This window comes from Elaeis guineensis, chromosome 6 (assembly GCF_000442705.2).
Source record: "Elaeis guineensis isolate ETL-2024a chromosome 6, EG11, whole genome shotgun sequence".
NCBI classification, from domain to species: Eukaryota; Viridiplantae; Streptophyta; class Magnoliopsida; order Arecales; family Arecaceae; genus Elaeis; species Elaeis guineensis.
This window is the reverse complement of record NC_025998.2, coordinates 1825697-1838275: the sequence shown is the minus strand read 5'-3', so window position 1 is coordinate 1838275 and position 12579 is coordinate 1825697. Positions and strand designations below refer to the sequence as shown.

Genomic DNA, 12579 nt, shown 5'->3' with positions numbered 1-12579 from the left:
CATGGCTACGTCCTTTGCATCTAATAATGTGAGAATACAATAGGTTCTTGGGGACATTAGTGGTCCATTGTTGAGAGTCGCAGTTTGATTTAGTTGAGATGCTGCAGCATGCCATAAATCCGCAGCTTTGCGCGCTGTGAGTCCAAGTGTCTTACTTGGAATCCATTGTCAATTGCCCTCTTCTTGCACCATATCTTGGCTCGAGGGACAAAGCCAAGACAAGGTTGCAATCAAATTCAATCATTTGATGGCTACCATCGGCTTATTCTTGATTTGCAATTACAGCAGTTCTACCTAAACTACTTTCACACAATGTACAACCTGCATGGTAATAACTTTATGATTTCCACCGAAAAAGAAGAAGGCCATCCTCGATGGTAACCTATGTAGATCGAGAAATGAATTAGGTCGCCAACCGGTTAGCAGGCATCATCAAACAAGGTGATAGGCTGCACACAGATCTTGCATCGCCCCTTTTGGAATTTGCTTCCAAAGGCAGCCGGCTATCCGTGTTATTAAACTGAGGGCACCTATAAACGAGTCCGTAACCTAGGTTTTGTTCCGAACTCAATTCATGCCATCGATCTTAGATTTTAAGTTTTCACATTTAACACATGATACAACTAAAAAGCGATCCAGCGGTAGGGACATGGGGAAGTGATGATGAATAAAAGGGTTGTTGTGAGTCACCCTCTTTTCTGCCATGTTTAAAATTGAAGAGTGATATGGATGAAGATGATAAGATCACCGTATTTGATTGTACAATAGTGATCCTACGTGGCAGTGATTTCAAATCACTCCTACTTCTCGAATCACCGTCCAATATGGTGATAGAAAATCCGCTCTCGAGAATAGGTATCCAATATCACTTCATCATGGTGATCTAATAAACTTATGCGAAGAGAAACCTTTTTTTTTTTTTTTTGCCGCTATATGTTTTTCATATGCGTGGGGTGGGTAGTTGAAATATCTTCTCTATGAAAGAGAAGTAACATGCGTGGGTAGTTGGGGCGTCATTCTCCTTTCTCATACTGATTAGAAAGAGAAAAAATCTATTTAATTTTGTTCTAAAATTTTATCTATTCCAATCCTCAATTCCAACTTCCAAATAAGTTGCCAAAGATATTTTTAGTATATGATCGGTGAACTTGAATTTTTGTAGCATACCAAACAAATAGTTTGTACATATCCAAAGATTTTTAATCACTGTACTATGATAAATTAAATATAATAATTTTAAATTATTAAAATTTAGATCATCCTAAGATTTGGATCAACAGTGATCTAGATCATATAGTGATCCAAGTTAGATCATCAAATATCTCTTTCAGTAGTTAATATGGTGACATGACTGGAGACTCTAAATTTCAATGACATTCGCCCACCATATTTGATTCCAACATGCATGTAAATGAATTGATGTCAGACGGATATATGTCGCACTTGGGTTTGTGACCTCCGCATTTTGGATTTAAATTAAAGTGAGTCCACCTCAAAACGCCATCAATGGCATGACCGCGATGTAACCATCATGTGGTGTCCAGCTGGTGATTGAAGTGGGGGTTGGTTATGTCTTTCACGCGAAGCCACCGTTGAATCGCACAATTATCGCTTCGGATGAATGGTTTGGAGTGCTTGAAGATCTGTGTAGGAAGCAATCCAATGATCCATATCATCAAAGAAGATAAATCATTCTTTCGTGCCAAAGGTGCAATCTGAACTCCTGAATTGGACATCAGCCAATTTGATGTTGCTTTAATTTTTATTTTTTTAATTTTTAAATTATTTATATAGTTTTAAAGATTTTTTGGGCAGCAAATATTTATTGATTTAAAATCATAAGAACAAAAATAAGCAATACCACGAATTTCGTGCCAACAACGACATCTATACAATATCTCACTTTCGGAACAGTGAGACTACAGAAAGGATTCAAACTAATCGCATTCATATCCACAACAGAAAACCTTTTACTTTCCCAATGAAACTGACCACTCAACTAGAAATTAGGGATTGCTTGTCTCATCGAGTCAGATACATCTTAGATTGGATGCAGATTGAATTGAATGCGGGTTAGATTAGATAAATATCGGATTAGAGGAGGATCGGATCAAAAATTTATTAATTTGAATCGATCTATTTATTAAATTAATAATCTAATTCAATCTATATAATTTATTTATTAAATATATCAATCAGATTAAATAAATTAAATAAATTTGAATAGATTAAATATGTTAAACGGATCAGTTAAATAAGATAGAGATATATTAATCATTTAAATAGATAAAATAGGTATTAAATAGGTCAAATAGTTTATTAGACATGAACAACGGGTCAGGTCGGACCGGACCTTCTATTAAACGGTTCGATCCGACATAAAACGGACCGTGCCTGAGACGGCTCGTTAGCTACAATAACGGGCCGTGCCAGGCACGGCCCATTAGAAGGGGCCTGATTGGGCTGGGGGTTTGCGGCCCGTGGCCCAGACTCGGCACAGCCCATAAGGGCCTAAGCTGGTACGGCCCGATTCATTTCAGGCTCGACACAGTCCGCATGGGAGTTTTTTTTTTTGAGATTTTTTTTATATAAATAAATGTGAAAATTTTTTATAAAAATAAAAAATCATCTTATAATAGTGAGGGGTTTGGCGTGGATCCCCAATGATTTATTAATATCAATCAAAATGGTACAAGGAAGGAAGGAGGGTTAGGCTTGACCTCCAAATATAATGAGGAAGAAAGAGAAAATTAAGGCGACTCACCTCAATAATTAAAAGATGAAACTAAAAAATTATAAATATGAAAAATAAATAATTAAAAATTTTATTGGTCGTCATGCAACATCGGTAGTGTTTGTGCCATCATCATTATCAAATTTATATTATATCCATCTTTATCTTGAAGTTTCGTCTCGACATCCAATCAATCTTTAAAGCAAAGGAGCATCTCAATTATTTTGTCGGTCATTCTGCTCCTCTTTTCGTCCAGAACTCGTCGATCTGTACTAAAAATAGATTTTGATGTTACTGTGGACATTGACATAACTAAAATATCACATGCAATAGTAGATATTAAAGGATATTGATTTTTGATACTTTTTCACCATACTAACATATCAAGATTTTCTATTTGATTTTCATCGTATGCAGATTGAAAATCATTTCGCAAATAAAATTCAAGTTCACTACTTAAATATGAAGATGAAGATGAACTTGAAGAATCATGTGTATGTCTTCTATGTGCAATAACTGAAAAACAGATGATGAACGAGAAGTACTAAAAAAAGAGACAAAAGTTTGTAAACGATAAGTACTAGATCCACGAATCTTATCATCATATAAAGTATAAATATCATAAAAAAGTTGGTTTACTTCAGCTTTAGTGGGTTCAGGATCTAGATTCATATTTTCATAATATATATCAAGTAAAATCAAAACATCACTTAATTTAACATGTGGATCAAATACAATAGCTAAGTTATGCATAGAATATATAATGTCTTAATACTTATTTCATTTAGATTTCATTTCATAAATAATAGGTTCTAAAATATCATCATATCTATGTTGTGCAAATTTTTGGCTAATAAGATATGCTTGTTATAAAAATGAACAAGATGTTGGATAATAAACACCAGAAAGAATTTCAGAGGTATTATAAAAACTAACTAAAAATTCTTCTAAAATTTTATCTTTGTTCCAATCAATTTCAATCAATATTAAATCTAATCTATGATCATTAATATATATACTTAATAAATTTTATATGGATATGCATCATGTATCATTGTATATGTTGAGTTTCAATGAATAACTATATCAAGTTTAAAATTTTCAAAATATTTATCAATCTATATACATTTATTTAAATTTTTAAAGTTTTGCTTTCGAAGCTTGAATAAAAGAAACTATATTTCTAATTTTTATAATAACATCTTGAACCATATCTATGCCAGATTAAATAGAGAGATTTAAAATATGACATGTACATCTAATATGCAATAAATTCTCATTTAGAATGGGATGCAAAGAGTCTTTCAATAATCTAATAGCAGAATTATTATTAGATATATTATCAAAAGTAATAAATATAATTTTTTTATTAATACCATATATACATGTAGTTTGATAAATAGCATTAAAAATTTATTATCCAGAATATGAAAAATCAAAAGCATAAAAAGCAAAAATACGTTTATTTAATAGCCAATCATTATCAATATAATAAGCAGTAACAGCAATAAAACAATAACTACCAATAGATGTTATCCAAATATCAGAAGTTAATGATACTTTTGAATTTATGGCAGAAAGAGATTGGATCAAATTTTGTTTCATTGCTAAAAAATTAGTCATGGCTGCTCTTCTAAATATACGTCTACTAGTTTTTCTGTAAGCAGGTTGTAGGACTAACTGAACATACTCTTCAAAATTAAAAGACTTATATAAGCTTAAAGATAATTCATCATTAACTATCCATTTAACCCATGCTTTTTTTTTATTTTCATAATTATATGCAAAACTACCCATAAAACTATCCCTTTATATATTAAGGGTCCTTTGAAGATGAGTGTTATGGCTCATCTCCAGTGGGGTGGTCAGATGTCGCATCTGAGTGCAGAACTATAGGAAATTGATGGAGAAGGATTGCTCGCTGGAGAGAGGGCACAATCGAGAGGGCCGAGAACGAGAGTAAGGGCTTGCGATGCGACAAACAAAGGCAAGATCAATTCGGGCCAGATAGAAAAGTCAGTCAGTGATGTTTGATGGCAGCAGAGAGACCTACAAGAAAAGCTTACAGCAGAGGTAGCTCTGGTGAAGACACTTTGATGCTCAAGTCAGTTTTCAGCTCAAAATATAGAAGAGTGAGTGAGATAGAGCTTTGAGCTCTGAGTCTTAGAATGTACATGTGCATACCTTCTGGGATCTTCTTTTACCTCCATTTATAGATAGAGCAGGGTGAAGGATGAAAGGATGAAAATGTATTCTGATAACATCCTGTCATACGAAGCTGCATGGGGGTATCTTTAAATGGCACCGTCATCGGGCATGCCCTTTATCGCAGAGGCGGGCCTTATTACGTGCATGTGGCATAATTAATGACTTTGTGATGTCCTATCACAGCACGGAGAGGAGCGCTTAGGATATGATCTCAGGATGATGTGACTTGATATGACTCGACATAACCGCATAACAGCCTCACTTGACCACCCACTATTCGGTTGATGTCGATATCCAGGTCGGTCACTGGTTGGAGCGAGATGAAATTGATTGGAAGCAGTCCGAGGTGAGTGTCACGGATGCCAGCAGTCCTAGACTCGCTAAGTAGGGTTGGTAAGTTAGGTCGGTAAATGACCGACTTGAAGTATCAGGTGCTGTACTCAACTGAAGTATCCGATCTGTGGATCAGGACTGTCGCGACAGACAAGTACGTCGGTTTCTTGCCGATGCCACTAGAGAAACTAATCGGTTGATGGCCGATGTAGTCTTCAACTTGGACTGGCCATTTTTAGATGATGTTGAGGTCAGATTTTTATCGATCTCAGGTTTCAGACAAGATCGGTCTCCAGGTGAGACTGACTTTCTGGGGACCACGATCTTCTGATGAGATCAATTTTTTTCAAGGTGGCCTTCGGTTGAGGTTGGTTATGAGACGAGGACCTACTCCAATAGTTGTCCCCTAACTTTTAAGTCTGATTACATAATTTTCATCCGACGAAAGGAGTTAATCGATGTGTGGGTCAGAGTAGTACTTCTCGACGATCATCCTCGAAAGCCGCATGCCATGGACTTATTGTCTCGAGGTGCAAGTCGCTGTTCTATGGAGCATCTTGTCGAGTTCGAAGCATGGTAGTTGAGGTGCGGAGCATGATGTACTTTCACTTTATTTGGGGTCAACTGATCCTTGGTCAATCGGGGACAAGTTGACTAACTACAACTTTTTTGGTCTGGATCTACGTCGCAAACTGAAGCATATACTCCAGCGGCCCTTCGGTCAGAGTTGGCATGCTAACAGTTGTTGAACTCCATGGCTCCGTTAAACGGATATTAACCGAATAATGTCGGGTTTCGCTTGAGTCTGTACTGTGAACTATAGCTTATACTCTAGCAGTCCTTCGATCATATTTGGTATGCTAACAATTGTCAGACTCTATGGCTACGTTAAACGGGCATTAGCCGAATAACGTCGGATTTCGTCTGGATCTGCGCTGCGAACTATAGCTTATAATCTAGCGGCCCTTCGGCCATATCTAGCATGCTAATAGTTGTCAGACTCCACTGCTCCATTAAACAGGCATTAACCGAATAACGTCTCGTCGGGTACTAGCGACTAAGTTGCTGACATCTGGAGGAGTTTTTTAAGTCAGAGAAACATCTCGAATCACCTGTCCCATGTAGTGTCGATCTCACCGAGGTCATGGTCGACTCATTCTGGAGGGGCTTCTCGATGACATCTTAGGAGTTCCTCCTCAAATTTTATCGAGATGACCTCGTGTTTCATCAGTACTGCTGTTGTACCTCAGATTTTGTCGAGGTGACCTAGTGTCTTATCAATATTTTGATCACACTGCACCTTGAAAATCATCGAGGTGACTTAGGCCCTTGATGAGTATTTTTGTTGTAGGTCATTCCATCGTAGAAGAGCGTCGTCGTATGCAGCACCTCGAATTTGATCGAGATGGCCTTGGTCCTTGACCAAGGGTTTCCATCGTCGCACCTCGGACCTGGTCGAGATGACCTCTAATTCGGCCAAGAGAAGTTGTTTAATACATAATTGTAGAAAGAAAAATTTTTATTTACGAGATGTCTTATTGATAATATATCCGTAGATTCTTGGTGTTCCAAATTCGAAGAATCTTTGTGCCATCCAAGCTCCCGATCTTATATGCTCCAGGTCGTAGAACCGCTGAAACCTTGTAAAGACCTTTTCAATTTGGAGACAACTTTTTTTGCTCGATCGGCCTAGAGACTTCGGCTCTCTTGAGGACTAGGTCTCCGACTTGGAAGATTTTGGACTTAACTCAGAAGTTATAGTACTGAGCTGAGCTATCCTTTGTTGATATGAAGCCATCCTTAGTTGGATTTGTCTCTGGATCTCGTCGAGTAAGTCCATATTAGCTCGTCGCTTGTTCGAATTGGTCCGTTCGTTGTAGTGCTCCATCCGAGTCGAAGTTAGGCTGATTTCAACTGAAATCACAACTTCTGATCGGGATCCAAGGAGTTGTTTGGTAAGACCATAGGATGCTGGAGAGTTCGTTAGCCCAATATCCTTTGGCTTGATTGATTCTTATCTTCAGACTTTGTAGAATTATCCTATTGGTTATCTCAGCTTCTTCATTAGATTGCCGGTGCCCGATCGAGGTAAATCTATGGATAATATGGTACTTTACACAAAATTTTTCAAACCTAACATTATCGAATTGTCGGTCGTTGTCGGTGATGATCACTTGGAGTAGACCAAAGCAGCACAGTCCGTTTGGACTGTGGCCTGATGGGCCTGGGCTGGGCCATGCTAGATATGGCCCAATGGCCATATCTAAATTTATCTGATATGAATATCAAATGAGTTAAATGGATCAAACATTTGAAATTTGAATCAAACTCGAATATTAAACTAGTTAAATGAGTTGATCTGTTTACAACTCCAATCTATATGGTCTAAATTCAAACTTGCTTATGACAGGTCGAATATGGATTAGATTGATAAGTCAGAGTATATTTTGCCGTCCTATAAAAAATGCATCATAACATGCCGGCATGGTAGCTTGGACATTGAAGTTGAATAGGTAGCTACTATTTGAAGTCTAGTTGTGATGATGTTTGTGAAGAAATAGTTGATATTGAATCCACCACAATATTATTCAACTTGTTTGGATTTTAGGGGATATTTTTTTTAGAAAGAGTTAGAGTCTGAAATGAGAATGAAAATGGATAACTCTCGTTCCAACTGTTTGATTGGAGAGGGTCCCATTCTCATTTCGATTTCGACGAAGAATATTTCTCCTGAAATCTAAACTCTTCCTTAAGGATTTAAATCTCTATTTTAATTTTGACCAAAAACCAAATATTTCGGAGGATATGATCATTGTGATTCCTATTTCAATTTGTCCCAATCCTGGCCGTAAACCAAACACCCCTTTAAATGATTTGAGTTGATTGATGATTTTCTATAAAAATGACTTGAGTTGATTGACCTATTCAGAGGGCGGCTAAGATAGAGAAGTTATGGGGGGAAGGGTGGAGTGATGGAGACGATTTCCGATCCAGAGGGAAATGCCAATAGAAATAGGAGATAGGTTTCAGAAAGGAGTGAAAGAGACGATTACCTATTTTATTGGGAGATTCCGATAAAGGTAAGAGATGGGCTTAGGAGGGGGTTGGAGATGGGTGGATTAGAGTGAGACTTGAGTTTTCTGATCAAGTCTCCATCAAAAATTACATCAAAATATGGATCTTGAATTTATTTCAAGTTTGAATTTTAGTTTAGATTTGACTGCTCTACAAATAGAAAGAAACTTGCAATTCCTTCTCAATTCTATCCATCAATTAATGGTGTAACTAATAGGCTTCCTATATACCCATCCGTCCGTTTAGAGGCAGAAATTTTGTAATCACCCTTAGACAACATCTCTTTTCTGTTATGTCAATATTTTTGTCCGTACATAATTCTACACTCCATACAATAAAAATTGGGTGGTTTTCTAGCCTCTCTTTTTATCAAAAAGAAAAAAAACATCAAGTTATTGAGCTAGTTTGCCATGTTTCGATTAGATTATTTAGTTTAATATGAATGATGCAACTAGGAATCGTGCCAATACGATCCAGATATAACGATTCTTGAATGGTAATGCCAGAGATGTTAAACAGCAATATTGATTCGGTATATTTAGCTTTTTATAGTTTTTTGTTGCTGCTGTCGTTGTTTAACTAATGACCAAAATGGTGATCACCCACCTCACAATACGCATTTATCGTGGCCATGCCAACACGGGGAGGAGAGCTCAAATATAACCTCATGGTATATCCTTTAGGAATTATACTGGACTTTTGCCACGCTTAAACATGTCTAAACCGGTCCTAGCAACTTTCCCCGTTGAGAAATATTTTCAGACGAAAGAAATTAACCACGAAGATCAAACAATAACAGCTCCATTTCGTACAACCTATGAAGAAAATTTTACTTGACTGTAGAACTTCCCTGCACATGTTTATTGTGTAATATAAAAATCTTCCTTTTTAAGGACCCACACCTTCTAGAAAAACAAATGTAGACAATAACATTAATAAACAATAAAGACCATAACATTAATAAATAATAAAGAACCATGCAAGTAGTAGTCCAGTTGGAATCAACCTTTGTCTCTTTACCCTCACGCCGCACGTGACGAGGGAGGACCGAGCCGACTTCTGTTGTCGTCCTGTATCGAACATTTTTCAATCAAGTGGGGTCCTCATGATTATGCCCAAAGAATAGCTATATTGGTCGACACTCAAAGAGGTAGCTATGCTGATCGTCTGTCTCCCTCATTCTATTTTTTATATAAAAAATAAAAAAAATAATATTATGATAGCACCTCTATATTATTTTTTAAAATTTATTTAAAAAAATATATATTTTTTTTCAACTGATATTATCCTAGTACATCCAATCTCCCCATTATTTCCCTTGTTCCCCTCGCATTAGAAAGCGTTACAACAGCCCCATGTCCCCGTCTAATATAGCCCCAAAATAAGTAAAAGTAATTATAGATTGAAAATTAAGGGAATACACAAACCTTGTCTGTTTTTTTTGAGGTTTAATACACAAACCTCATCACATATAACAATTATATCATCATGATTATTACTATTATTCTCACGAAATCCATCCCTAAACTTGACAGAGATGGAAGAAACAAAGCAAATAACCTTTTCTTCTACCTCACTAAGTTTCACACTTTGTAAATATGTTTACCCTTATCTGTTTTTTATTCCCTTTTCTTTAATTTTGTTTTTGCACCAAGTTCCAAACTACCACGCCTTCAGCGGGTACCTATGGATGGAGTCTTTCCACGGGTTATCAGGATCCATACCCGAATCCTTCAACGCCTTCCAGACCAAACTACAAACCTTGAACCCGGTTCCAAAAGCCAACATCCAAACCCGGTCACCCCTCCTTATCCTCCCCTTGGCCTCAAAGTAGGCCAGCTCGTACAACACCAAACTACTGGAGGTGTTGCCGAACCGGTGAAGGCACATCCGGGCTGGTTCCGTGACCCGGTCATCGAGCCGCATGAGCCGGGCCACCGCCTCGATCACCGCCTTCCCACCCGTGTGGATGCACATGTGCTCGAACGCCGTGGTGAAGTCCGGCACGTGCTGCTTCTCGCCACCCCTCTTCAACCATCTGGTCACCTCCCAGTAAGCGTACCGCACCAGCTGGGCCCACGGCAAAACCCTCGGAGCCAGGACCCCTATGTGGGCCCGGAGCCCCTCGCCGGCGACGCGGATGAGGTCCTTCTTCAAGGCGATGCCGAGGTTGCCGGCTTCGTCCTCCTCCTGGAAGGCGGCGCGGTGCGAGGCGTCGTCGGCGCCGTGGTGGGTCCGCAGGGCGCGAAGGAGCTCCATCTTGGCGGCGCCGCGGCGAGACCCGTCGTTGGTCAGCAGCGCCGCCGCCGTGCCGACGCGGAAGATGCAGTTGGTGACCAGCATCGAACGGTTGTCGCCGAAGTACCAGTTAAGGCTTATACTCTCGGTGATGACGACAAGGGCGTAGCGGACTCGGCGTGCGCCGGAAAGGATCCTTCCGGCGAGGTCAATGGCGGCGGCGCCGGAGCTGCACCCCATGCTGCTGAGGTTATATGTGGCGACGGTGTCGGGGAGGCGGTAGTGGTTGACGAGGACGGTGGCAAGAGAGGGGCAGGGGGTGAACATACCGCAGGTGACGATAAGCAGGTCGATGGCAGCGGCGGGAACGTGGGTTTTGGAGAGGACGGCGTCGACGCTGGCGATCATGCCCTCCTCGGCCTCCTGCACGGCGGAGCGAAGCTTGGCCTCGTAGTCGTACTGGAAGATGAAGGGAGGGGCGTAGGTCTCGTCGCCGAGGCCCGACTTGAGGTAGATGCCGCGCATGAATTCCTCGCTGGTGGTGGAGAAGCGGCGGCTTCGCCGAACGAAGTACTCGGAGACTTCGTAGCTGCACTTGCGGTCGGCGTCAGGCTGGAAGCATGCGTAGTCAAGGAGCAGGACCGGGTGGGGCCTCGTGGAGAGGTAGGCGATGAGGGCTACCAAAGTGCACCAAAGAAGAGAGAAGAGGAGCGTTCTATGGGTAGAGAGGAAGAGCAGAAGCTTTTGGTTGAGAAGGAGCGTAGGAGTGGAAGAGAGGAGGGCATGGAAGGTTAGAGTTAGAGCTAGGAGGAGGAAGAAGGAGGCTTGGAGCAGTTGGATAGGGGTAAGGAGGGAGAGGAGGGTTTTGGACTTCATGGTGTAGGTTTGGCCGCAACGATGACAGATTTAGTGGGGATTTTATAAAGAAGATCACATGAGCATTGATGGTTTACGGTTTAGAGTTCATCATTAATGAACCTACTTGGAGGACATCTGGGAGGAGAGAGAGATGGATGGATGGATGGATGGAGAGAGAGAGAGAGAGAGAGAGAGAGAGAGAGTTAAAAGTACGGTTAGGAGCAGTTGGGATTGAAAGACATGAGAGGGGAACTGGATAAGAAGGGAAGCTTCTTGTTGAATGTACCGGGAAGACTGGGGGACGGGAAGACCGGCGAAAGGGGAGGAGGTACGTGTTTTCGTATTCTACAGATTCATGGGAGGCGAAGGTCATACATAAGGGCATTGCCCTTTCCATGCAACCCTTTTTAATGAAGGAGAAATGGGCAGAGACGGTCCCCTTTTTTTTTAAATAAATCAGATAAATTAAATCAAACTAGTATAAGTAGGCAGACACAGCCTTTATGCATGAGCCCAACCACTTTGACTTCACTCGAAAATTGACGGAAATAGTATATATCCTCGTAACAAGGCGCTGGGCATTGGCATTGGATAAAGCAAGAAAACCTCGCGGCAGAAAACTTTTTTTTTTTTTTTTGACCGTTGGATCGCAGCCGTCCCAGATGTGAGAAATATTAGCTGGACCAGGTTCTCCGTGGACCACTACCTGGTCCAACTAATATTTCTTGCAAGAAGAACCGAGCTGCAAGGGTAGCATGAGTCTTTCCTCATCATAGCTTTGCCTTGCTTGAAATGATACTCCAAGAATCTCAAATTTGATCATCAAGTCTAGAATAACAATTATAACATGGTTTTAGAGACCCGACCTTCCCGGTATAATATGTATCTTCTATTACACAAAACGCGCACTTGAAACTGGTCACGTCTAATGTTTATTATAGTAGGTGTAGGATGGGTTTCGGTAGAGAAATATCGCGGGTACCCCACTGTTAAGAGGTAGACTAGTGACTTCCGAGTTCCACATGGATGCTCCTTGTCCAACCTCACATCAAGCATCATAGAGAGGGCCGCTAGGTGCCCTAACACGCCATGTATTTTGCCTGATGGTTCTTTAATTTTGCATGATCACCATC

The 12579-nt window shown here is 40.1% G+C and overlaps 1 protein-coding gene across 1 annotated transcript; it reads right to left on the bottom strand.

Moving 5' to 3' along the window:
• Nucleotides 1-9732: 9732 nt before the first annotated feature.
• LOC105047720 (3-ketoacyl-CoA synthase 4) lies at nt 9733-11792 on the bottom strand. Its single transcript, XM_010926772.4, has one exon. The coding sequence runs from the start codon at nt 11462-11464 to the stop codon at nt 10013-10015; it is 1452 nt and encodes a 483-aa protein (XP_010925074.1). The 5' UTR covers nt 11465-11792; the 3' UTR covers nt 9733-10012.
• Between the last annotated feature and the right edge of the window lie 787 nt (nt 11793-12579).